Below are 27,340 nucleotides of genomic sequence, written 5' to 3'. Positions count from 1 at the left end.
GGGGCGGGAGCGCTAACGCCAGCGCTGCGGCTGGGGCGCGTTCTGCCGGCCGCCGCAGCGGCCATCGGGCCCGGGGCGGCTTCGCTCTCCGGGCCGGGGCCCGCCAATGGGAAGGGAGGGTGGCCGCTGCCGCAGGCGGCGGGCCGCGGGGACCATGGCAGAGAACAACGCAGACTGGATGGGTTCGCTACCCGCGGCGCTGCGCTCCTATCCGCTCTCCAACTTGGCCATCCCTGGTAAGTGGGCAGGGAGGAGAGGGCGTGTGGAGGTGCTGCAGGTATCGGTGCCTCCGGGGTGGCGAGGCCTGGCACTGCGGAGAGTCTGCTTTCGGCGGCGGTACCTCCTCCTGTTGCAGTGCTGGCAGGTGTTGGGCGGGCCCGGCAGTGTCCGGTGCTGTCACCGCCGGTTTGGCCGTCAGGTGCTGCCCACGCTTTGGGTTGCCTGTTTGCTTGGAGAATGGCAGCTAGAGTCCGGTTCAGCGTCCGAGCACCGAGTTGTGCCGAGAGGAATGAGAGCCTCGTGTTCTGCGGGAGACGAGCAGAGGCTGCGGTTTCGGTAAAGGCAGTCGGCACCCCCTGACCAGTTCAGTTGCCTGTCTATGTTGCCTTTGGAACAGGGAGCCGTCATCTCCGCAGCTCCTCTTTAAGGTACCTCAGGTTGCTTAGGCATATGCTGTGTGAGGAACGATTGAGAGAACTGGGTTTGTTCAGCCTTGGGAAGGGAAGGTTGAGGGGGGACGACCTTACTACCATGGACCAGCACATAAAGAGTGGCTACCAGAAGGATGATGATCCCTTTTTTACAGAGTCACATGGCAAAGACATGGGGTAATGGGGGCAAGTTACTTCTTTGGAGGTTCCGATTGACCTCCAGAAGAAAATGTTTCCCTGTGAGAACAGTTAGGGGTTGAAATCCTCTCACAAGGGAAGCAGTGGATTCTCTTACCTTGGGCAGCCTTAAGGTTCAGCTTGACAGGACGATGAGTCACCTCATTTCTACACTGCTACCTAGAGAGGCTGGACCAGATGATCCTTGGGGTTCCTTCCATTGTGGCATTCTGTGGTTCTGTTTGTCTGCATTGACACCTTAACGACTGAAGTTCATCAAATGGCAGTGGCTTTTTACAGCAGCACCTATGGCTTGTCAGAAGGAAAAAGAGTACAGGCCAGGTGTGAAACGTCCCAGTGTATAATGTTACACTGAAGATGCTAAAATAGTGTAATTACTTAGAAAATTCCCCCCTTTCCAGCTAAACTGAAAAGAACTCCTAGCAGGAGTTGATGAAATTGTTGTTGCTTCAGATTTACTGGTGAATGAGAAAGACAACAGATGACTTAGACTTCCATAGGAACAGACTGACTTCCCATCTGTAAAGGGCAAGAAATTCTCAGGGCTTGCTTGTAGATGTCATTGAAGAAGGTTTTAAGGATGGTTTATGCTGATAGTTGATGTTAGACTGTAGTCATTAGTGATACTTTTCCCACTTAATTTTCATCGTGGCATCTTAGCTTGCCAGAACCCTTTTGGTGTGGACTGTACAGAGGACATGTGGAGACACTTCCCTAGAACCAGAATAACTTCCTTTCTTGTGCCAGTAGAGGATAACCAAAGGACATTTGATGTATATGGGGAGGGGCTGTGCAGCTCTTGTGAGGCACCACAGCACTTACTGTTGTATTATTATCTGATGTAGAGCAACTGGAGTGCCAACACTTAATCAAAAGTAAGCACCCTCTCCCATCTTGACAACAGCAGGAACATTCTTGTGTTCATTTGAAGAGGAAAGAGGAACAGAAAGAAATTCTGTGTTCAGTGACTGCAAATTTCAAAATTTCCAGCAAAGAAATCTGTCTCAGCAAAGAGAAATAAATCAACTTTCTGTTGGTGGAGCAACTTCAGGAGTTTGAAACTTTGCAGAGTGTTATGATATAGATTGTGTTGGGGGTATAGCCACTGTCCGTAGCTTGCAAGCACCATGCATTCAGTATTGTAGCAGAGTAACCAAAGAAATGAGTTCTTGTTCAGTGATGCCATGCTGTTTTTTATAATGAATAGTGCTTCTTTGGAAGTGCTTGCAGTGTGTATTTATTTGTGGTCAAAGAGGGTGTGTTTTCCTATCACTTTCCTTTGTGTGCCTCCTGCAGTCTGCCAGCAGGTTGCAAAGTCATTTTGGATAGATGTTTGGGGAATCGTTTGTTTGGTTTTGTGTTTTGGTCCAAATGCTCTTTTGCCAAAGTGAATTTTTGTTGTGGTGCTTGACAAAGCAGCCTTTTTGGGAGCTCAAGTGGCGTTACCTGTGTTTGAATGGAAGGGATTGCATTAAACAGGTTGCAGGTGAGGCATCTGTTCACAGAAGGCGAATTGCTGCGAAGGCCAACACAGACTTCCAAAGAGAGATGAAAAGTAGACTTCAGCTCAAATGGCAGCGTTTTTGTGTGTGTAACAGGTGCGGTCTACCTTTATCCATCTTCAGATCTATTTATTTTCTCCCCTGGAGCGATGGACTCAATTGGTTTGAGGATTTCCATTTTTTGACTTCTGTTCCCCCCTCCTTTCTCCCAGTCGTTCTGTGTGTAGAAGCAGAGATGAAACTCTGGGAGTTGAAAACCAAAAACACATTTTAAATTTAAATAAAGTTGGCATTCAGAACTATAAAACTTTTTTTTTTTTTTTTGCTGGGGTTTTGTTGGGTTTTTTTACCCTTTGTGTGGGGTTTTTCAGGTTGGTTTCATTGGTTGATTGGGCTTTTTGTTGGTTCAGGTTTTCTAACTTTGGTTTGGTTGTGTGGGGTTTTTTTTTAACCTTGTGGCACTTTGACAGAATACAGCATTTGACAAAAAAAATCTTTCTTCTTTGTTTACTTTTTTTAAAAGTTAGTATAGTAGGACTATTTCAGTTGAAAGAATTGATAGTATACATAGAAAATTATGTGGTTAGGTTTATTATATGATCTTGTAAGTGGGAAAGTCTTAGAACTCGCTTGTGTGAAGCTAAGGATGTCTGTGTAGAGTGCTGCTGTATTTGCTGCAGATGGTTCTGCTTTTGGAGCTGCTTGTTCTCCCCATTTTTAAGAGACAGCTGTGATCTCTGAAGGTCTTTTTTAACCTGTATCATGCTATGCACCCAAGCTTTGAATTGTGCAGAGTTTAGGTTTTCTTGTTGTCTATACTGAATCTCTAGATAAAATGCTACCAGTGTAGTATCATCCAAGGAAAAGAGATAAGGTTTCCTGTGTGATGCCATGAGAGAAGGAATTGCTTGCAATGAGAAATTGCTAAATACCAAGCACCTAAAAGGTCATCAATTTATGTGCAAGCAGTATAGTAAACCAAATGAACCACCTTCAAGTGATGACCTTGTGTGAAACTCTAGAAGGTTTTCTTGTAATTACACTCTAATCCTCTTCAAATGTGGGATTAAAAATTAAGTCCCTCTTCGAATGTGGGATTAAAAATGAAGTCTCAAAGCATTATGATTGTGATCTTTGCCAGGATATTGTATGGAGTGTTATTTGTTTAACCTCAAGCTGATTTTCTTGGAACAATTTTAGGAGAACATGTGCAACTGTTGACACTTTTTACTTTCTGTAGTTATCTCTGCATCTGTCAGTTTCCTTATTTCCTCTTTGGGAAACAGAACAGAGAAAGCTGCAGTGCTGTCACTCATCTGCTTTGTAAATCAGCTATTTAAACTTTATGAAGAGCCTAACCTGTTTCTTGCTTGTAGTTGCATACTGATAATGCCTAGCACCATGGCATGTCCAGTTTGGTCTGCTTCATTTTAACTGCTTGCCTTTTTAAGTGTCTTTTGCAGTATTACGACTTATTAGGTGCTAGAGTCTGAGAGGCAGGTTGCTGAAGATTCAGCACTGCTTTCCAGCTTCATCCAGCATTTGAATCAGTACTTGATCTAGGTCAGTGAAATGCTTTCCTTCTCAAGATTCACTTGCTGAGATTATATTAAGCTTGTGGCTGCAGCTTTGAGACAGTGAAAGATTCTAGCAGATGTTTGCAGATATTTTTAGATATCATGGCTACAGAGTTGGGAATTATAGAATAATGCCTTTTTTTAGGATTGGTTAGAAGCAATTTGTGTATCTAGTTACTGGTTTACTGCTTTGTCTGCCATGTATTTTACAATGTGTACAAAAATTGATAGAGCTATGAAGAGAATTCTAGGAACAAAAAAATACATGTTGCTTTGTCTTGAGGAAGTTGGGCAAGATGGCAATGTAATTGTTGAACAAAGTAGTGGAAAAATCATAGAATCAACCAGGTTGGAAGAGACCTCCAAGATCATCCAGTCCAACCTAGCACCCAGCCCTAACCAATCAACTAGACCATGGCACTAAGTGCCTCATCCAGGCTTTTCTTGAAGACCCCCAGGGAGTGTGCCTCCACCACCTCCCTGGGCAGCCCATTCCAATGCCAATCACTCTCTCTGTGAAGAACTTCTTCCTAATATCCAGCCTATACCTACCCTGGCACAACTTGAGACTGTGTCCCCTTGTTCTATTGCTGGTTGCCTGGGAGAAGAGGCCACCCCCACCTGGCTACAATGTCCCTTCAGGTAGTTGTAGACAGTAATAAGATCACCCCTGAGCCTCCTCTTCTCCAGGCTAAACAGGCCCAGCTCCCTCAACCTCTCCTCATAGGGTTTGTGTTCCAGGCCCCTCACCAGCTTTGTTGCCCTTTTCTGGACACGTTCCAGCACCTCAACATCTCTCTTGAATTGAGGGGCCCAGAACTGGACACAGCACTCAAGGTGCGGCCTGACCAGTGCTGAGTACAGGGGCAGAATAACCTCCCTTGACCTACTGGCCACACTGTTCCTGATGCAGGCCAGGATGCCATTGGCTCTCTTGGCCACCTATTTTCTTTCTCTTAGGAGGACAATGCATAGCAGAGCTTGCAGCTGTGAGTGTATAAATACTCTGCTGTTATATCAATGAATTTGTCTTCATAGTTGCATCAAGTGGGAGTCCCATCTCAATCACCATCAGTGTTCACTGCCATCTAGCAGTGTTTGCTTCTTGAGTATATTGCTATTCCATCCTCCAAGGTCCTGGATGAGCAGAAGGAGTAGGCAGTTCTGTATGCCTTTGGTAATAATGCATTTACTTAACCCTGCCTAGGTTATTCCATTTTGGAATAATTAAGAGCCATAATGTGGCAGGTAATACTTGCATTTTTTTATCAAACTGTATTTGTAGTTTGATCCCCTATTCTGGTCAGTGTGGTTAGCTGTGAATTTTTTTTCCCAGTACTGATTTTTCTTTCCTTCTAGAGGAAATGAGTAATCATTTAGATAAGGATCTGCTGCTTCTTGCAGGAGCACCTTTCACAATCTGATAATCAGTAATAATACATTATTTCTAAGTAAGCTAATCAAATGTGTCTTCTCCCCTGCCTTTTCTCTCCTACTTGTACACGTCCCAAAAGTATGGAGTACACTTAGAAAGCTACTCTGTTGGGAAGTTTTTTGATGATGGTTCAGAAACTTTGTTTTGTGAGGGTGGGTTGGTTTTTAAATAGTTCCTGCCAGAAAAGCTTTGAGACAGCCCTTCACAGGATTGGGGAAACCATAGGTTTGTGGGTGCTGAAACATATGGATGTACTGATGAACCATGAAGGTTAACCTGATGTGTCATCGGCCTGAAGATGTAGGCAGGAAGAGATTGAATGGCTGTATTCAGAAAACATGTGTGATTTGTTTCATGTATCTTTGGTGAAACATCTGCTATAAGTAAAAACTCAGATTAGTTGAGAGGAGCTAAGTCCAGTTAGATTGGAGTCCCTGGAGAAGACAGCTGAAAAATAGAAACTTTCCCAAAAGTCCAATGTTTTACTTCAGCTCTTTGATAGATTTTATTTAAAAAGCTTGCACCAGTGTTTCTGTCCTAGAGTGTAAGACTTCTTACTTAACCATCTCTGCAGAGCATGTGGAATGTGAAGCCATTCCTGCTTACATGAAGTTGGATGATTGTTGGAGAATTGCTTGGGGGCTGCTTATGATAGGTAGCTAGAGCTGGTGGAAAAGACAAGTTTTACAGTTCCAGAAGCCTTTTTACTTTTCAGAAGAGATAGTTGTTTTGGCTTGAATGTGGCTAAAATAAGACCATACTGGAGAGTTGAAATAGCTGTTGAAGTGTCTTTTGTTTTATTATTTGTTCATCTCTGAGCAGATGTTTGCAGCCTTCTGAAATAGTCAATCTTTGCCTTGTGCTCCAAACTACAGCACTAGTCAAGCTGTTCAGTTTCTCCCTATGACATGTGCAGTCTTTTAAATTAACTTTCTAACCAACTGTTAATTGAATAGCTTTCCACTGTTTGTTGGTGGTGGTATCAGTATGACTGTGCTCAAAACTTTGATAAGCATGCTGCTAATTGTGCCTGTTATCAGGATCACCCCAAAATCCTTAGGCAGAAGTATAATGGTTTTGATCTAAATTAACTGATTAGCCTTTATAGCTAGTAGGCTTCTTCATGAGAAGCAGCCCTGCCAGCCAAGACTGCAGTTAACTCTGCAGGAAGGATGCAGAGCATGAAGAGGTGTTTCCTGGGGCGAGGAGCTGCTGTGGATGACTGCCTGATGCCATTGCATGACTGCTGGGTTCTTGCTGTGCTCATGTCAGGCACATAGGGAGCATGTGGAGCTGGTGAGGCCCTGGACACCTACTGATTTCTCCAGCCAACTCTGTTCTGGCACTGACAGTCACATAAAGCCCTGTGTGCTGCTTTGGCTTTCAGCTGGTCAAGCAGAAGTGAAATGGGTCTTAAGAAGGAGCAGCACAGCCCAGCAAAGAACTAGCCACTAAGATCTTACTAGGTTGTTTTTAGTTGTTATTCTCTTTGCATGACTGCAGGAATAGGGGAATGACCTGTAAGTAAGGAACAGTTGCCCAAGACAACACAAATACTACAGCATAGACCTTGGGCATGCAATGTGTGGGTCAGACAGACCTCAGGAGAGAAAGATAAGTAGGATCCTGCGGTCAGGACTGCTCAGATAGTTGCATAGCAACATATATTAAGGATCAGGAAAAGTAATGAAGAAAGTAGAAACAGCATCTTTCACCTGAGCAGAGTGTTAGCCAATCGTGTAGTAGTTATTCACTTTCTTACTGTAATTCTAACCAATCAGTGATTAACATGCTAGCCTTTCTGAGACAATATATACCTGCCTATTTTTCTAATACAGTGGAATTTTGGCTTGCATCAAGTCGTTGCCCCGACCCTTCATTGTGGCACATGACCCTGAGGCAAGCTGCTGAACTTGCAGTTTCTTTGTCTGTGGGGTAGTGTACACTATGGATGGGCTTGATCCTGCATCCTCCTTCCAAACAGTGCTCCTTTTGAGTCCTAATTAAAAGGATGGTTGAATCAGCTAAACTGCCCATCTGTTGCATTAAGGTTCAACGAGGTAATAACCATTAAGTGAAAGCATATGTGTGTATATGATGGTATTGGGTATGATTTGTAAAGGCAGAGTTTTCAGTATGAACTTCTGAAAGGACAAGCCATTTTATTACCTTGGCTGTCTCCTTCACTGCAGCAGCAAATCCCAGCTCTTGTCAAAGAAAGGCTATTAAACTATCTGCACCCTGTTCCCTTTGTACATACCTCTGAGGAACTGGTTTATGTGGGATTTCCACTCAAAAGCCACTCTGGAATCTTCGGGTTTCCCCTTTTCTAAAGGAACACTATCAAGTGCTTAGCCCAAACTGGTGTGTTCTAGAAATGCTGTAAAGTTTTCTTAAGACAGCATAGGAAGATCTTAATTTTATCATCAAGGAAAAAGGTCTTCCTGTTTTGAAACTAAAACTGTGTGCCCTACAGAATGGCTTCACTGCTTTGTAAGGGAGCATGGAACATGCTAAAGTTCTACTTGAAACAAATTGTAGTGTTGATTATTAATAGTTGTCGCTCTCCTTCATTCTGGTATCAAGGTTACCATTTGGCTTCCATTTCAATACAATAAAGACAAAAGGACTGTGATGAAGACAGAGAATCGTTTTCCCACAGTCTTCTCGGGTGAGAATGAGCCCTTGGTCTGCGCATTTGCAAGTGGTCACAAAAGAGGGGAGCAGGGCTCTCAACTGATTGGTGTTCTCTTTTCAGAGCAGCTGGATCCACTGAGGTTGTGAAATGGCAGGGAAGTGCTGCCCCTTTCTATTTCCCCAGTGCAGGTGGCTGAGATTGTTCCTAAATAGGGGGTTGTGATGGTTTGGGTGTTACCCACCCCCTCACGCACTTAAGAAAATCACCCAGACTAGACTCGGCCAATCTGGAAATTGAACAGTTAAGCTGTATTTACAGCTTAGCTCAATATACAAGCAGATATTTGCAATATATATACAGCTGTAGACAGAAATACACAAGTTAAAAGTAACACAGAAACACAATACCTCTCCCAGAAGCCAGAGTCCCCAGGAGGGGCTCCCAACTACCCTTCCACCTTCTTTCCACCCCTCTACCTTACCCCAGACTTTGCCTTATGTGCAAAGTGAGTTTGGAGGCTCAGCCAGGGGGTTAGGAAGCAGAAAGATTAGTCACACAGACAACAGGTTAGAAAGAGAATGCAAACTCTGTTATCTACTTTTGTGTTCTTCTTTTTATACATCTTAGCAAGCCTATGAGTGCAGTAGACATCACCATTGTTTCCTTTTTCACAGCCTATAATCTAATTTCTCTCACTAAAATATCCCAGCTAGCCTCAGACTAGCACAGGAGTGGTTGCTAGATTCTGAAACCCCCTGCCCCTTAATGGCAATAGCACCAACCAGTGGATTTCTTCTTTCAGGGAAGAAGGGCAAGTTGCCATGTGATACTGCCTCAGAGACCATTTTAAGTAGTCCCTTCCTCCATTTTAGTTTGTATTCCTTTTATTTCCCCCCTCCTCTGCCTCACATCCCCAAAGGCACAGTGAGAAGAAATCAGGGTGGTTTGTTGATGAGCAGAGGAACTTTTCCTAAGCAGATTGGTCTGTGCTAGGCTTTGTCCTTCCTAATGAGTCTGCATTAAAAATAACTGAAGGATTCTTTTGGGATTCTGTTAAAATATAAACCACCACCTCAGTAGTTTTAGGTAATTAATTACCAGTGGGATGTTTGTTATTCCTGCCTCTCCTCCTTTTGCTAGCTAAGTTAGCATGAACTACTTGATTTGCTGTTCATTAATGAAAAGCTTTTAAGATGTTAATCTTTTGATCAGAAAATCTGGATTGTTAATGACCTGAATCCTGAGGATTTCTGGCCTTTGAGAGATGCTTTCTTGATCCTGTTTGTTTGTTTTTCTTTGTTTCTGGCACACACAGGACATTTGGTTTAGAAGAACATTTTGGGGGACATCCTGAGCTTGCTAACTACTTGCATCCTGTGCCTCTAAATGTGTTCTCTAGTACTTACTGTGCTGTCATGTGCAGTGTTCCGCAATGCATGCAGAATGCACTTTGTGTGGTGGACAAAGCTTGCTCTAAAGTTAGTTGTCGCCACAGCTAGGGTGATTCTTGCATATAAATGGCTCTCTGATACACTCAGTGGATTGGTACAGTGTGTTGACCACCCTGCAAATGTTTAACACAAACAGAAGAGGTTTGATTGCTTTGTTCCCCATCCTGTTAATATTCCATTAACACGAGGCTCAAACCAGACAAGTCTGTTGTTAAACATCCTGCACTCTCCTGCCTTTCTGCTTTTGTTCTTGTTTGTTGGTTAGGCTTTTTGCAGAAAGTGTCTTTAACTGCTGCTGCTGGCTAGTCCACAGCCTTTCAATCGGGAGGACATGATATAACTATAGACAGGCTTGTGTTTGAAAAGCCAGAAGTTCTTGTCTTGGTTTTGGGTAATTGGCAGTGCACAAGATGTTGTGTTGGAAGTGTTCTACTTTGCGTGCCATACAGACATCCCTCGAAGGTAAACACTCTTGAAGGTAAATTTACCAGCTTGTAAAACGATGCTGGGGCTGGCAGGATGATACTGATTGCTCTCCCTGAGCTGCAGCTGTATAGGGAGAAAGTACTGATGTGGAAATAAAGATAATGTAGAGTGATATGGCTAGTAACTGCTGAAATTCAAGACTTAATAACACTCTGTTGATTAGCATCATTTGCTTGTACTACAGCATGGATTAACTTCACTGTGACTAAGTAGCATGACAAATGGGCGCACTAGAAAGTTACTTTGCTGCAGATGTGTAGATAAAAGGCTGCTTTCTAACAATTAGTGTAAAGGCTTCAACAAAAAGGTAATTTGAATGGTGAAATAGAATCTATTTAACATACAAATTGAATTGAGAAGTGATCTGTTTAACGTACAATTAACTTAAGATATTAGTGTAAGGAGAATAAAAAGGAGCTTAAGCATATTAACAAAAATTAATCCCCAGCTGCAGTTGCTGAGATAGTTAAGAGGACTATCCATCATTTTAACAATCTCCTGTCTGGGAGATACCTCTTTTAATGCTATTGTAACCATATCATAGCCTTTGATGGTTGAATGTCTGGGTGTATGATAGGATGTGGCTGCTTGAAGCTTCCAGTCTTTGTCAGATGAAAGAAATGAAACCAAAATAGAGCAGCCGTTGTCTCCTGCTCTGTTAAGAGCTGGCAGCTGATTGGCAGTCCTCTATTTTTTTTTTCCTTTGCACAGACTCTCATGCTTAATATTTATGCTTAGTGCTTCATGCTGTGTATATTTGACCCGTGTGAAGCAACTGGCAAGTCATCATCTCTTCTTGCTTTGGTTATGGTTTTGGGAAAGGCTGATCACTAGGCGGATGCTGCTTCACTTGCAAAGCTCAATAGGGTTTGCAATCTGAGTGTTTCTCCATTTTCATGTAACAGGGGCTCAAGAAGCCTGCTGCTCATGCAGGAACAAGCCCTTGAGGCAGTTCAGACCTGAGTTCTGGCCTCTCTGCTTAAAGAACAATGAAGAATAAGGTTCTTGACCTTTATGCCTTTGACTTCTGAATCTGTAAGGTGGAAGCTGTAAATACTTGAGTTTATTAGCTGCTTTGTTAACAATGAATGAGTGTAAAGCATGGATTTTTTTTGAACCAATATAGGGTGTTTCTTATTTTTAAGATCATTTAAAATGTTCTGCTGATGATACTTTTTGATCTTTTTAACTTTTTTTGAGAATCTGGGAGAGATGCTCACCATTTGGGTGGGAGGAGCTCTGGCTGTGAGGTATTTCTTATACGTGGAAAAGATCTTTGTGTGTTGCTACAAAGGTTTTGTGGTGCTTTGTTCAGGAGCTGCCAGCCTCGTGGTGGTTAACTGTAAAGCATGACAGCATCAGAGTATCTTTACCACCGTTTTGTTGGACAGCAAGTGAGACTGGTTAACAGCTCTTAAAACTGAGCTGCCAACAAAATGGGGCTGGTCTGTGCCATACTTCTGGTGTGGGCTCTGTTCTTTGCTTTTTAAATTGTGTGGAGCTTGGTTGGTTTAGGCTTTGTTTCAGGAAGAACTCCTGCTGTATCAGCAGCCTGCCTGGCTCTTTCCATGGCTGCAAGATGGCCAGGCCACCTATGGAGTTCAAAGGATTACTTTGACATCATGATGCGATCAGCTTAGCATGTAGCTTACCATCACAGCTAAGTTCAATGAGAAGCCAGTGGCTGAGCTGGCAACATAACACAGCGATCTTAAATTAGAGCCTGGTAGATGCCGTGGATCCTCACCTGTCTCTTACCCCTCAGCCTAACAAGCATCTACTGCTTGCTGCTTTGGGGCTTTTGTTCTGCCTTTTTCTCTTGCTGTAGTAAAAATGTCCTGAGTCCAAGTTTGGCCTGGATGTTTTTCTCAGTTGGCAACTGGCCTTCAATAAATGACCGCTGAAAATCTAGTTGAACTTTTACTGTGTCTTTCCAGCCTCACGGTTGATGCCTCCCTGTTGCTCTTAGGAAGTGATCTGCCACCAGCTGTGAAAAGGAGAGCTTGTTTTTAGGTGCTCCAGTTCATGTTCTGCATAGCTATATCTAGATATACGTGGTGACTTCATTGTAAATTAGAAGTTCATCTTCCTAGGACTTTAAGCAGAGCCACAGGGCAGGAGTCTTGAAGATCTTCTCTGACTATAGAAGCATGTCACAGTTCAGCTTTTCAGGTATCAGCTGCCCTGTTAAGAGTGCAGGTCTTCAAGCATATGTTGAAAAAGTTGCAGTGTGCTTGTGGCTTGTTATTTCTTGTTGATTTCTAGAGCTGCAAATAGAATTTAGTTTATGATAGTGCAAGGAGAAATTCGCTCATGTATCTTAAATGTGCCCTGTATGTGGCAGCCTGAAAAGGAAAGGCTTTTGTAGCTGCAAAGTGTGTCACTTGGGAATACAAGCTGCTGCTTGAATCGGATTTGCTTAGACGACTGAGTTGACAGCAATTTGTTTGGTGCCAGATAAAATTGTCACTCCTATGTAAGCCAGATTCATCAGTGACTGTAGGAGCATAATGATGCAAATGACTTCTGTAGACAGCTCTTTAGAGGCTTCTGTACAGTCATAGATAGAATGAAAATATTTCTTCTGTGGTCTTATTCTAGCTTATTAAACAATTTTCTGCAATGACCTCAATAAAGGAAGAAACTAAAAGGGGTAGAGTTGTTGGGAACTTAAACCTGACCAAAGTCTCTCTTCCAAATGCAGACGCTTGAAAGGTTCATTCTGCTGTATGGGGAGGAATATGAAACTCAAATGTCTCTAAAATGCAGCTTTTAAAGTCTCACATGGTTTCTTCTGCGGTGTCTTCACTACATGTTTGATCCTGTGTTTTGTTTGGGGTTACACATTTGGAGGTGGGAAAAAATATCTAGGTGTCACTCCAAAACTGACAGCTACTTTGTGATGCAGTTTACTGTGACAGGTGCTAAATAGGTTCTCAAGCTGAAATCTTTTTCAAGAACAGCTTTGTTGTTACTTGTCACTTGTTTTTAGAAGATGGAATAAACAGTCACACTTACAAAAAATTGTGAAGGCTTCATGGAGAGTTGATCAGAATTTGTTTTTGTGTTCATTTGTAAAGCCTGGAAGCTAAACTTCAAGGTTCCTCTTTAGCACATTGGAGCCAGCTGAAATTCACAGAGAAAGTGCGTTTAAGGTCACTGAACTGAAGTTTGGTTTGTGCACAGTCTGTTCTTCCATCTGGATTAAAAAATCTTGACTAGGTAATCCAATTGAGATCATAATCTTGTTTATAGCTCTGACACTGCATCACAGGAAAAGCATCAGTCTTTAAGGGAGCGCTGATACACAGACAAGAGGTTTGGGTGAAGGAGGCAGTGGATGCTTCAAATGTCTTAAAATGTGAAATGACAACATAGAATTGTTATTTTTAACAGAGTTGCTGTCTGAGAGGAGGAAATTCTAGGGGAAATATAGTCCCAGAAGCAGGGACAAGAACCATGGGACATGCAGGAAGGGATCATGCAGATGGTGGCAGCATGATGCAGGGTCCTTGTGCCCTGGAAGGGCAGCTGGAAAAGGAGCTGCTTGTGGTGGCTAGAGGTGAAGGTGCTCTTTTCTTTACTAGAGCAAAGCAGGTGGGATTTGGCTCAATGGAGAAACTCTAATCTGCTGTACTGAAGGAGAAAAGGGAAGCAGGGCTACTAGAGCTCTTGTAGTGTGTTTCCTTGGTGGGACTTCACAGGAAAATCGTGCCTTGAGCAGTTGAATTTCTTGGCCAGAATGCCACTGGTCTGAAAGATTCCTGGTCAGCCTCAGTCTGTGCTGCATCAGCTTCCATCCCTCTCTATTTTATGCTGCTCAGCTACAGGGCAGACTTGGGTACCTTGCCCTGTTATTCTTCTGTTACTGACTTGGATCAACAAGGGGTCCTGTTCTTTTGAAGGGCCTCTGTTACTTGTCAGTTTTGATTTCAACTGCTACTAAACTTTCAGTTGACAGAGTTGGTATTTTTTCCCTTTTTCTAGTATGCACAGTTTCTGTCCTGAAGTTGCAGTTTCTCTGCCAATGTACAGACTGCTACAGATTTCTTGGACATGCATTTTTATGGAAGGGTCTAGCAATTTTTTTTTGGATTGCTGGTCATTCTTTAGTCAATTTTACTTTCACTTCATCTGTGTTCAGACACGTTGGTGAACTTATTTAACATGAGCTTGGTATTGAGCAGCACAGTAATTGGTGTGCTCAGTTGTTCCAGCTCAAGATCATTCAGTTGTTGCCCTTTGTCCAAGCTACTAAGCATTTTTTTACCACCTTGGGGCTAAAGTGAGATGTGCTGGTAAGGCATGTGCACATACAGATCCCTCTGTCCATCAAATGGATAATGATGAGTGTTTCAAGAAGTTTAGTGTGTGAGGTCACAATTAGATTTACCAAGTGCAGTCTGAGGATTTACTTTCATTCTGTCAGTCTGGAGTCTTATCTCAAATCAGCCATGTGTCAAGATCTGGGAAAGTTCTGGAGTGTGTACATGAAGGAAGATTAGAAGGAAATTTCCTTTATGATTTTATATATAGTTTATGGTCATCATTTTCAGAGTGTGTCGAACTTGGGAGCTCATACAAGAAGAGTTCAAACAGACTCTTAAGGTAGCTTTTGGTGCGTGCTTAAGAAAAATCGAACAGTAAAGGATACTCTGAAAGACCTACACTGGAGCACAACTCTTGTGCAAACCTGCCATGCATGTAGAGCGGTTTTCAGCTTACAGGGCACATGAATATGTGTGTTTTGGGTCAGCCAGCATTCTAGAACTAAATACTCTTGGGTTTTGTTTCTAGGGTCACACGATTCTTTCAGCTACTGGGTTGATGAGAAGTCTCCTGTGGGACCAGACCAAGCCACAGCCATCAAACGTTTGGCCAGAATTTCTTTGGTTAAAAAGATCATGAAGAAATGGTCAGTGACTCAAAACCTGACTTTCAAAGAGCAGTTGGAAGGTGGGATCCGCTACTTTGATCTTCGTGTGTCTTCCAGACCTGGGGAAATGGGACAGGAGATTTACTTCATACACGGCTTGTTTGGCATCAAAGTGTCGGATGGGCTGAAGGAGATTAATGCGTTTCTTGAGCAGCACCCCAAGGAAGTCATCTTCTTGGATTTCAATCACTTCTATGCCATGGATGACAGCCATCACTTCTTCTTGATCAACAGAATCCGCTCAGTTTTTGGATCCAAGCTTTGTTCTGTTGCGTGTGTAGAATACATCACATTGCAGTATATGTGGGAGAAGAAATGTCAGGTGAGGAAAGGTTGTGTAACCCAGAAAGTTAAGGTCCAGAAGTGATTACCACTCAGTGATACTAGCCCAAGGGCACTGACAGCAGGTATAAAGCCTGCCAGGGCCTCCTTTATGCAGTGTACATGTTTCCCTCCATTTGCAGTTGTGTAGCTAGGCTGTGTCCTCCTTCCAATCATGTTCCTTAACTGCATGATAACATCCTCAGGACCTTGTGCTGCTTATAAATGGTTTTCTGGAAGAGCATGTTGTGCTGCCTTGCAGTGGTGAGGATTGAATCAGCTGTCACTTTGGCCAGTGTGAGGCATGTGAGATTTAATATGACTAAGGTGTCTACAGAATTCCATGGCTCCTGTACAGTCTCTTCTGTGGTAACCACTCATACACAGAGAGCAGGGCTTCAGTGACCGCATGTCATTTTAAACTATAACATGGATAAGGTTTTGAGGAGTTCCTTTGAACTGATGCTGTCAGTGCTGGGGCCAAAGTGAATAATTTGTAAGTTTGTGTGTTAATAGTGAAAAACATTGTGTCTCTTACACGCTGCTCTCTGATAGAGAACCACCTTAGAAGGCATGAAATACAGACCTGATGTGGAGAGATTTTTGCTGACAGTAGGCTGGCTTTGGCAGCTCATGCAGGAAGAGTGAGTGGAATGCTGTTGTGCCAGTCAGCCCAGTGCACTTCAGCTGTTTAAAGGAGTTATGCAGGAGATGGCATGACAGCTAAAATCCTTAAGTGCAGATGATGATCTCTAGCAGTGCTTGGATAGGCTCTCAAACTGAATGTGTTGAATGACATTTCAGTGTACTGGCATCATCCTGGCAACCTTTTCCTTTTAGCCTGACGACTCTTGAAGCCTGAAGCAATTTTGTCCTCATATCTAACAAATGCTACCCATCTCCTCATAGCTAACAGAAACGATCTCCATCTCCTTTATTGCAGTAGTGCAACAGATACACTGATACTCGTGACTTGGGAGTAGCTTTTAGCTTGGTCTATTTTACAGCTGCTGTTCTAACTGCAACAGCAGTGTATAAGCACAAACCAATACAAGATCCTGTTTTACACATAATATGTTATTTTCCTTTCTTGTTTGCTTTTAGGTTCTCATATTCTACCACTGCCCTTTGTGTGAGGAATACCCCTTTCTGTGGCCAGGGAATAAAATGCCAGCACCATGGGCTAATACAACCAACGTCCACAAACTGTTGCAGTTCTTAGAGACCACTCTTGAGGAACGAAGTCGTTATGGAACTTTCCATGTTTCCCAAGCCATCCTCACCCCTCGAGTGAAAACCATTGCACGACATCTGGTCCGTGGGCTGAAGAACACACTTGTTCATAGGTGGGACTTGTCTTAACTTCCCAATTCTTTACCTGCCATGTTGTACACTGAAAGAGGCACTGATTAGAAACTATAAAATGTTTGCTTAGAAATAAGACTTGATGAAAGCATGCTCTTTTGCTTCATCACTATTGCAGTTACTAAAAACAAAGCATTTTTGAAAGTGGTAAATTAATGGGAGATAAATGTGTGTGCTTCCTGATAATTTGAGCTCTTTTTGAATGTGAGTGATGTAGTTTCATAGAATCACAGAATCAACCAGGTTGGAAGAGACCTCCAAGATCACCCAGTCCAGCCCTGTCCAGTCAACTAGACCATGGCACTAAGTTTTTTCTTGAACACCTCCAGGGATGGTGGCTCCACCACCTCCCTGGGCAGCCCATTCCAATGCCAATCACTCTCTCTGTGAAGAACTTCCTCCTAACATCCAGCCTATACCTCCCCCAGCACAACTTGAGACTGTGTCCCCTTGTTCTGTTGCTGGTTGTCTGGGAGATGAGAGTGGCCCCCACCTGGCTACAGCCTCCCTTCAGGTAGTTGTAGACAGCAATAAGGTCACCCCTGAGCCTCCTCTTCTCCAGGCTGCACACCCCCAGCTCCCTCATCCTCTCCTCATAAAACATGGGCCAGAGTGGTTGTTTCAAACCAGTAATTCATTCCAAATTGATTGAACTTAACTTTGAAGTGGAAACCTGTGCCACAGGGGAACACTTTATATATTTGTGAACTCAGTTTCTCATTCATCTGTACAGAGCTGTCTCAGTAACTTGAGTAGTAGCCAAAGATGTGACATGGAACAGTATTTTTTATCTGGGAGTTTTCCTGCCAAAAAAAAGAATAACAGTCTTCTTTATGTACACCATTAACTGTTACACAAGTTATTTGCCTAATGACTGAAGTCATTAGAATAGTTTTGCATTGCTAGCAACTTTCAGTCATGTTTCAAGTATGAGCCGAGTAAGATCCATGTGACTCTTTTATGGCGTTATCACCTTTTAGCCTGTTTGCTACAGGCTCCTAGAATTTAACAGTCCTGGTGAGATCTGATCTCCTTGCATCACTGATTAATGTTGCCTGTCTTGATGTCACTACAAGTCTATCTTACTTTAATGCTATGAAGTGTTAAATTACACTTGCAACTGGTCTAAATTGATCAGCAACTGGGCTTGATATTAAGCAGAGATAAACACTCAGCCTATGAGTGAGATAAACAGCATAGAAGATGAGATAAACATCTTCAGCAAACAATTCATGTCCCCTTTGAGAGAATTAGTGGTCACTGTAGAAGTAATTACAGTGGTGGTCTTTTGAAACCAAAGTCAATATAACTTAAAAAATCTTTCCAAAACAAAAGAGCAAGTGATGTGCTTTTTTTTGGCCACAAAAGTTGCTGTTAGAAGTCAGGAGATGCCAGATGAAGTATCAGTCGTGGAATTTTCAGTCTCCTTCCTGTTTACAGATACTAATCTAATAAAGTATAATTAAATCCTAGTGCTGTCAGCCAGGAGATTCTAAAGTCTCCACTCGGACTTGTTGCTTGCCAACATCTGTGGTCATCTATAGACGCTAGATGGTGCTCTGGGGCTTTGGACTGGCGTTTACCGACGCAGGTTGCACAAATGCATCTATGGTTGATGGGGTTGGCTAACAGAAAAAACAGATGCAACTTATGTTTGCCTACTGAGTATTAAATGCACTGCTTCACCGTGATTAAAGATAAAATCATACTGAGTTTCTGTTCTTTAAACTAGTAAAGAATCACCGTGGGACACAGTGTAGTGGCTATGGTTGAACTTGATCTTGTCTCCTTACAACATAATGAATTTCATGGAATGGAGAAGCAGCTTTGTTTTGAGTAGCTCTTGGCAGAGGCTTGGGCTGGAAGCCTACCTCAACACCCTCCTTTTCCTTCAGTCCCATAGTTGTCACTGAGTTGTCTGAAAGCAAGCTGGACATCGAAAGTGGATGTCACTGTTTGCTAAAGCAAGATTGCTTGTGAACATTATACATGGTCACTGATTCGTGTGTCAGTCTGGCTTTGCAGCTCTCTGTAGATCTGTCTTCCAGGGAAGCTTTTCCCAGGCTATATTAAAATGTTTTTGAGCCGTTGCTAAAGGAGAAATGTGCAACATTTGCACATGGCTGGCTAAGGTGGTCTTTGTCCCTTGATAGGGACAGTAATTATGTCTTTGGTTGAGTTTTCTCTACTCTTGGTTCTTGACAAGAATATTTTTCTGGAACAAGAGCCGCCTCAGTTTTCTGACCTCTTCTTTTTTTCTTCCCCATCCTGTTAGCTGACTTGCTTGACTACCATCTTCATTTTGTGTACATGTTATGGCACTAAAAAATCCCAAGATGTTTAGTAATTTGTCATTGACTGTACAGAAAATCCTGGAGTTTGCATGTGAGTAGAGAAAAGAAGCCTGTGCAAACTCCTGACTTGCACACTGTCCAAGAAATAAGTGAAACTTCTTCCCACTCTAGAATTTCTAATGACATTTAACTTGTTCTTGACACACCTCACCTTTTCTCTGGTTACAATGAAGTATGGTGAGATGCTTGACCCTTACAAAGCTGACAGCTTGATTCTGGGTTTGCATTCCCTGGCCCCATTGTTCTAGGTGGGTCTGAAGGCTGAAAGGAGTTTGGTTAAAAAGAAGTGTGCTGCCCCAAACAACTTTTTCCTGCCTGTCTGAAGGCAGAAGTGGCCAGAAGAGCATCTTGTGCTATACCGAAGTCTGCTGCAAAACTAAGCTTTTGGTTCAACATGTTCTTGGCCAAAACCAAGCCAGGATGGAAGAAATCACAGGAACATCCAGGTTGGAAAAGCCCCTCAGGATCAGCAAATCCAACCTGTAACCCTACTCAACAAGATTCACCTTAAACCATATCCCTAAGCACCACATCCAAACGACCCTTAAACACATCCAGGGTCAGTGACTCCACCACCTCCTTGGGCAGCTCATTCCAGTGCCTGACTCCCTGTGAAAAACTTTCTTAGTGTCCAAATGGTAATGCAACAATAAATGCAGAAGCATAATCTGCTTAGTGATAGTGGAGTTGACAATGTTACAGTGTAGGCATGGTAGCTGGTGATTGATTGACGTTTCTGTTTGATAGCTCATGACCACAAGCTGTTAAGCTGATCTCTCATCAGGCTAGTTGATTTTTGGATGGCTGTAAGGACTTAATCACAAATGGGAAGTAATGGCAGTTTGTAAGCCAGCATGTTGTGTTGAAAGTAGAGCACAGCTAGAGAGGAGTCTCTTTTAAAATGTGTAATTTCTTCTTTTTTTATTCCACTTTCTCTAGGAACCTACCCATGATTTTGAACTGGGTGAAAGCACAAAAACCAGGTGTTATGGGTGTTAACATAATTACCTCAGACTTTGTGGAGCTGGTTGACTTTGCTGCTACAGTCATAGCACTAAATGATCTTCTTCTAGAAGAGGATGAATCTACTACTACATCCTGATGAGTGTGTCCCATTCGTCATCCTTGGACGTATTCGAGCTACACTTGATGCTTTATTTATGAAGTGAAACCTATTGTAATCTGGATTCATTTAAAAGAATTCTACAGGCAGTGTGCTTAAATAATCACAGGAGAATCCCTTCTCCCAAGGATGTGTGGCTCTAAGGGGAGCAGAACATGCTGCTTTGCATGTTGGAGCCATGAACACCTCTGCTGTGGCTTGGCTGCTGGCTGCCTGCCAAGGAGAGGTTAGTCTCTGAAGCAGATGGACCCAGTGTCTCCCTAGTGACTGGGCTGATTGTGCCCTTCCTGTGCCAGGGCTCCAACCAGGGATGGCCACTGAACCCTTGGCATCAGTGTGGCAAATGTTCTTTGGCAGCCTCTGATGGAACTGGGCTCAGCTGGAGCCTCCTGCTGAATCCATCATGCTGGTTTGGACACTACCTCTGACTTGATTCAAAAAGCAATGCTGCTATGCAGGAGGAAGCTGTCATGCTATGTCAAACATCCAAACCGTCCTTTGGGCCTGAGAGGTGGAGACTTGCCATGCTCTGCCTCTTTGGACACCAAGTTGTTCTTCTCAACCTCTTTATTTTACTTTAATGCCCTAATACTTTCACTGTGACCGTGTTTAAGTGTGTTTCTTTTGGCATTAATTTAGAGCATATTTCAGTCTTCAAATTATACTGACTGTAACTGAGGAGTCTTAATTCCTGTTGTGAGATGTTTGAGAAACCACAGTGCAACCTTTTTACTTTTGCACACTGAGCACTTGGGTTTTTTCCATCAAGTTGTCTTTGAGGAGAGCTTCCCCCAGATGGCCTTTTCCTACAAGGAGCTGCTTTAAGTGGGAACTTACTGGATATTCAAAGAAGTGGAGCTCAGAATCCATATACTGAATCTCTGATATGCAATGTGATAGCAAATTCCAAAATCTGACCTCAAAACTCTGCTTGTTGTCAAAGAGCCACAGCTGTGGGGAGAAACTTCCCCAACTTGCACTTGTGACCAAGTATGCCACAGTCTTGCACACAGAGGCAGACGTCAGTGCTGTAGCTTTACTGTAATCAGACTCCTTTTTCGATTGATTCACTACAAAATGTGACCGTGTGTGCTTGAGCCAATACAGTCATGTGTTGATACTTATCAGCACTTCCCTGACTAGCTGCTTGCAGTCATATAGTCTGATTCATCTTTGGTGTGAAAAAAGCAACAACAAGGGAAAAATCAAACAAACCCCCCCTACAAAGTGATTAGCTGCTACTTTGCTGCTCAGTCATTCCTAAAGCAGCTGTTGGTGCACCAGTTATTCAGTGCTTCTGAAACTTGTTTTAATCTCTACCCTGTTTATAGTAGTGGATCATCTCTACTTTATTAGAGAAGAGTGAGTCTCCAGATTTATCTTGTGATACCCTGTTTCTCCCATCTAATGACACAGAAACATCTCAAACCTGTTTGCATGTTTGTCTCGAGTGCAGAACAAGTTTATCTGAAGGTTTGCAGACCTGTGTGAACCTTGACCAAGTTCTGAGCAGACTGTAATCTGATTTTTGTTTCTTGCACTGTTTTCACTAGAGTTCCCTGATGTTTTTTCTTTAACTGGATCCTTTCTCTAAGGAAAGTGGGGTAGGTGTCTCTACCTCATCTCTACCTCTTAATCTGTCTTTCTCCTTTCCCCATGTTTCAGTGGTGGGGAGCTAAATTATGGAAGTCTGTAATTGAAGCTCACTTTTCTAGTTTAAATCTTCCTTTGAACAACTGAGTAGATGGGGTTTTATTTTTTTTTCCCTTGTGGATAAAACTGTTGGAACTTGTTTTGAGCAGCACTGTTATGTTTGCAAAATTCTTTAAAATTCCTGGGTTTTCCTTAGCTGAATCTTGTGTTAATCTACTTTTCTGATGGCCTCCACTGAAACTCCCATGGTACTATTAAGTGTTTGGTTTCAGTAGTTGTCTTAGCTGCAAATTGTTAAGAGTTCAAAACTCAGAGTAACTTGGTTTGAGTGCTGATGAGACAGAAGTAGCATATCTGTTAGCTTTGCTGCAGGACTGGAGGACAAGGTGAGAAGGTGAAAGGAGTATGAATTTACATTTGACCCTTAATGTGTTTTTTTTACTGCATATAGCTACCTCAAACGTTTTCTATGGGGCTTAACCAGTAACTGGCTCACCTCTCTAGCATGGGACCGCAGCATAGGCAAGTTCCTTTATACTTTGCAAAACAGACCTCATCCAAACTTGGACTTTGGGCTGTGAACTCTTTTCTGGCTTTATGCAAACGAAGGCAAGCTGGGCAGGAAGGGAGAACTGAGGAACTGGGGCAGTAATTTGCATCTAGTAGCCAGCCACACAAAGTGTGGCAGCATTTATCCAGGTTTCAGGGAACAGGTCTGATGGGTGAGTGAGAGTGGACACAGCTCCTACTGAGAAACTCGGCTGAGAGTCTGGAGACTGCATCTGGGTAGTGTGGAGCAACCAACAGCCTTGCAAGGTCACGTACCTGTGAGCTTCAGAAAATAGACTGTCATGAATGGATCTGAAGGTTGGGAATTCCTTGGTTTAGATGCAAACCTGCATCTGTTGAATGCAATTATTGTCTTGTTTCTAGCTTCCCAAAGCAATAGGGTTCACTTTTAAACAATTTAGGTGTAAAACTACCCCAGAAGAATTGTTCATAGGACTTGACCATTCTGTAGGTGCTGAGAGGAAAATCCAGGAAACCAATACCTGCTTGAGGCAAAGTACTTAATTGAGTTGCATGTTCTTGCAAGTAATTATTCAAGTCTAGGGTACTTAGACATTCTTTTCAGAGTGTGCTTTTTTTCTTTCTAATGGGCAATCACTTTGAGCACACTGGCATTATGCCTGTGTTCTTGGCACTTGCACACCACTGCCATGTGCCAGTCAAGGGCATACCTGAAGCACAGGAGACCTCTGATAGGAAGCATCAGGGGAGAGTGTGCTAGGAACTCATACAGGAGTTGTTTTCATCTTGCTGTATCTTGTAGATCAAAACAAAGAGGGTTTTTTTACTAGATTTTGCCGACTGACAATTAATTGTTTCCTTATTTGGAGCCACTGACCTAATACATTGAAAAGTTCTGGAACTAGGAGTTGTAATGTTGTTTGGGTTGTTTTTTTTCTGCCTTTGTGTTGGTTAGTTTTGAGAACAAAGGACATAATCTTGCTGTCTAATCTGAAGAACTGAAGGGAAGCTAACCTGCACGTTCTTTGTTTGTGATGGAGAGGACCTCACTGGAGACAGTGCTGTCAAGGTGTTTCAGGAGTATTCAGTGAGAGATGCCAGGCTGACTCTCCAGAGCAGAACTGCTGACTGCAGAAAGGCCCTGTTTTGCTGAACAGGCTCCTTGAAGAGGATGGAAATAACACAGAAATGGTCTCTTTGTTCCTGACATGCTGTTTTCTGCTGGGCTGATACTGAGTTAATATATTGGAGTTTAGAAAGCACCTGTGCTTTGGAGCAGTCTTGGGTTTTGGCACTTACAGCAGTAAGACATATGCCAAGATACTTATCTCTTCTCGTCTGGCTAGGCCTTCAGAAATACTTTCTTTGCATACCTGTCTCAGAGTTCGTTGCTGTATCATATAGCACACTGAGGTTAGGGCTTGTATAGGTAACAGAGGACATGGCCATTTTCAGTTTAAACTGTTACCTGTGGGAGTCAGACAGAACTGAGGTTGAACAGACAATACTGAACACAGAGGCCTCAGTCTGCAGACTAAGACTTTCACTTGGACTCGAGCAGGTTGATACCTATCCCCATAAAGCAAATTCTCTGGTTACAGGGCTGCTGTTTGGAACAAAACTGCAGGGTTTTGGTGGCTGCTTAAATACTGAAAATTTGTCTGACATGAAGAATGACCCAAAACTTCATTGTGAAATTCCAAGGTTCTACAGTTCTTTCAGCAGTGTTTGTTATCTCAGCTTTGGTTTTTAACTCGACCACATGGGTAGAAGAGCCAGAGCACATGCTGAAGAGCAAATACCTTTTATGCTAAGGACATGTATGTTAGGCTGACTGTGGTAAGAGTATAACAATTGACTTAGTCACACCTTCCAATGGTAATCATATTGGCTGCTTGGTTTAGCTTGTTAAACCAGTCTTTATTCTGTATTTAATATGTCTGTCTTGTTGAAGAAATGTTTACTTTTGTAAGTGTATTTATTTCTTTACAGATCTTTAACTTTGAGTTGCAGGGACTGGGATAGGGTTGTCAAGTTTAAAACTGTTTGCAGAATCTAATTACTTTATATTCCTGGATATTTATATATTGTCTTGCTCATAGAAACAGTACTTCTCGTACCTTTTGTTTGACCAATAATAACTTCTGTATCTCACTTCAGTCAAACTGCAGTGTATTAACTCTGAAAAAAGTATTGATCAGTACATCTGATATAATGTTGGTGGCTCTTTGGTGGGGTTTTTTAACACTTCTTTGTGCAATGGCAAATGTATTTTGCAGTTGGCATTTTTTTGGGTGCTATTTATACTATGGAATAATATAAATGGCAAAAGGAGCCAGGTGAGATGTTATCTATTTTCAATTTGTCATGCAGTTTCTTTTCTTTCCTGTGGCAGTGTGTTACTCATCTGTGCAGTTCAGATCTGTGCAACCAGGATGCCTCATTTGAACTGCAGATAAACCAGGGTTGATATCTCTTTGCTTCTGCTTTGCTCTGCACCTACATCATTGGGGTTTTTTAATCCTGAAAATAAAAGTACAACCTGAGTTAATCATCTTTGCATGTTCTGTACTGATGATTGTTTTGATACAGGATGATTGCATTGTGAGTCAATTTTAGCTCAGTTACTTTTCTGATGCAGAATGGTGGCATTGAAGGTTATTTTGAGGGGCCACATCTTGTATTTGTCCCTGGGTAGTCAGATCTGGACAGCATGCTTGTTTTCAGGATGTCCTGAGAACTTCTCTGTGGGAGTTGTGGCACAATGATTATAAGGCTGCTCATGCATTCACTGGCATGCATCACATCTGCATCTCAGCCTGAAGTCACTGCTGTGGAAGCACCTTAATGCTTGTTAACCTGGTGAGATGGATTAAACTCTGAGCTTATTTGTCTTGAGAATGGGGGGGAATGGATGACCCTGGTTCCCTTGTGTTTTCAAGACACTGGTAACTGACAGGTGCTGTGTTGGGAGATTTATTTTTTTTTATCTTAAAGTTAGAGCTGGAAGTTCAGAGCCTAATCACTGCTGACCTCACCTGTAGTCTCAGACCTAAGTGCTTACACACCAGACTGGCTAACAGTGACTCAGGCACAGCACTAGCCAGAGGTTTCAGCAGTATGTCTGAAACTACTGTAGGACTGTGCCACTGCTTCTTAGCAAACATCCATCTGTGCAGCAGGAGTTTGATGTGAGTAGCAAAAGCTACCACTGTGTAAAACAAAGTTGATGAGTAAATAGCTTGTAGTAGCAGTGTTTTTCTTCTTAATTCTCAAGGTACTGTTTCTCCAGGACTGGAATTGTATACCTTAGTGGGGATTTCAGGTGCAAAGGTGAGCATGACTTTTCTTCCCTAGGGAGTTAACAAATGCTGGTTTCAGTCTGTGTGCCTTTCAGCAATGCTGGACAAGAGCACATATGTCTATGCACATAAGTAGCTACTAGATGTATTTATGAAGTGTGTAATAGAACTACAGGAAATAGATGCATGTTCTGTGACAAATTCATGCACACCCTTTACACTGAGTTCCACTGCTGCTCTGAAGCTGTGGTTAGCTGTGCAAACAAAAGTATTCCGCAGCTGCAGGTGTGTGCCCTTTGCCTCTGAGGAGGTGTACTGCTAAACCTGCATGTGGTTTTTTAGCTGTAGAGGGCCAACTCTTCCATGCTGTCTGCAGGATAAACCTTGTGTATGCTGCCAACTGCTTTCATTGCACATGTAGCTGGAAGGTGAATAAAATGCTGCCAGGCTCTGGAACTGAGTAATGGTGATGTCACTGATTCTTCTGATCAGTTAGGCTGGTGCCTCTTGCATTGGACTAGAAAAGCATTTGACTAGAAACCTGTCCAATCTACGTGTAGTAAGTGGGGTCAGTTTGTCAAGTTGCTAGGTTTTTCTTTCCAGCATTTGCTCACCTAACTGATTTTTGAACTGATGATTGGTAAGTCTGACTTCTGTTCTTGTGGATCGAGAGTTTGATGCTTGTTTTCTGCTCTACTGATAGCACCACCTGAAGTTGAGTCTGGAGAAGACAGTAACCAGAAGCATTAACAGGTAACTTGCTGTAAGGATAAGGTGTTAATCATGCTTAAGATAACTTTCCCTCAGTTTAGAGATTTGCTTTAAATTAGAGTAGAAAATAGTTTGGTTTATGTCCTTTATTGTATATCTCTTAACTGGAATAGAAATAAGTATCTTGGGGAAAGAAGTACAGGATGATGCAGGAGCTGCCTGAAGCAGAAGCTGCCATCAGACATGCAGCTATTCAGGTTTATATCTGCATGTTCACAAACAATTCAGCCTCAGCAAGTAGGTTATCATTCCTTTCAGCAGCCAGGGAGAGAACACTGCTCTGTGTCAGAGCTGTTCACCTGGCCAAATGTCCCAGTTAAAAAGTTGGCACCAACATTATCTATGGGCTGAAATTAACCTGCAGTTGTGAATTGGGTAGTGCCTCAGAGAGGTGAGTGCTTGTCTTGTCTGCCTTGTGTTTTGGGTTTCTTTTGTAGCTTAAATACAAACTAAACATGCTTTTGTTGTAAGATACCACTGCTTAGCCTGGCTTCTAACACAGAAGCACACTTGGTATGGGGTGATTTTTGTGAGGCTGTATATATAGGGAGCAGTTTTCTGGGGGAATAGAGGAAGGAGTGGCAATAGCTCATGTACTAGTGCACCAAGGTAGCTAGCTTGTAGGTGTGTGAAGTGGAAACCATGACAAAGGGTCAGCACAGACTGTCCCTTTTGTAATCAAGGCAGACATTTTAGCTATCTAATGAACCTTTGAAAGAGTTCTGCTGATTCAACGGGTGCTGAACAACAAATAAGTTGATAGTTGTGTGGAGACTTGCAGGTTTCACTGAAATGACCTAAAAGCTTCATAGGTGTGTGCAAAGCTCAGATAGTATCTCGTGCCTGGGTTTGGAAAGTAATTTCTGTGTTTGAGCAGAGTTGTAGGTGCTTTTGGTGTTTCATCTGTTATAATCATGAGGGAGTTTTGATGCTGTTGATGTGAGAGATTGTTTGGGTTGCTCAGCAGGCTCAGCCGTGCACCCCAGTCCCTCACCTTGTACTGCAAACAGCACCTTGGCACTTCAGGTGTTTATGTAACCCAAAGAC

At 42.7% G+C, this 27,340-nt stretch overlaps 1 protein-coding gene across 1 annotated transcript; it reads left to right on the top strand.

The window, feature by feature from the left end:
- Window positions 1-24,771, top strand: PLCXD2 (phosphatidylinositol specific phospholipase C X domain containing 2). The gene is made up of 4 exons (XM_064143119.1): window positions 1-236; window positions 14,735-15,195; window positions 16,299-16,540; window positions 19,853-24,771. The coding sequence occupies exons 1-4, from the start codon at window positions 107-109 to the stop codon at window positions 20,013-20,015; spliced, it is 996 nt and encodes a 331-aa protein (XP_063999189.1). The 5' UTR covers window positions 1-106; the 3' UTR covers window positions 20,016-24,771.
- The last annotated feature ends 2,569 nt before the right edge of the window (window positions 24,772-27,340 follow it).

This window comes from Pogoniulus pusillus, chromosome 5 (assembly GCF_015220805.1).
Source record: "Pogoniulus pusillus isolate bPogPus1 chromosome 5, bPogPus1.pri, whole genome shotgun sequence".
Classification (NCBI taxonomy): Eukaryota; Metazoa; Chordata; class Aves; order Piciformes; family Lybiidae; genus Pogoniulus; species Pogoniulus pusillus.
This window is presented reverse-complemented; position numbering and strand designations above follow the sequence as displayed.

Coding starts and splice junctions, on each gene's coding strand:
- PLCXD2 (XM_064143119.1), top strand. CDS start 107: ATGGGAAGGGAGGGTGGCCGCTGCCGCAGGCGGCGGGCCGCGGGGACC. Junction 237..14,734: donor CTCCAACTTGGCCATCCCTG/GTAAGTGGGCAG, acceptor TTTTGTTTCTAG/GGTCACACGATTCTTTCAGC. Junction 16,541..19,852: donor AAGAACACACTTGTTCATAG/GTGGGACTTGTC, acceptor CACTTTCTCTAG/GAACCTACCCATGATTTTGA.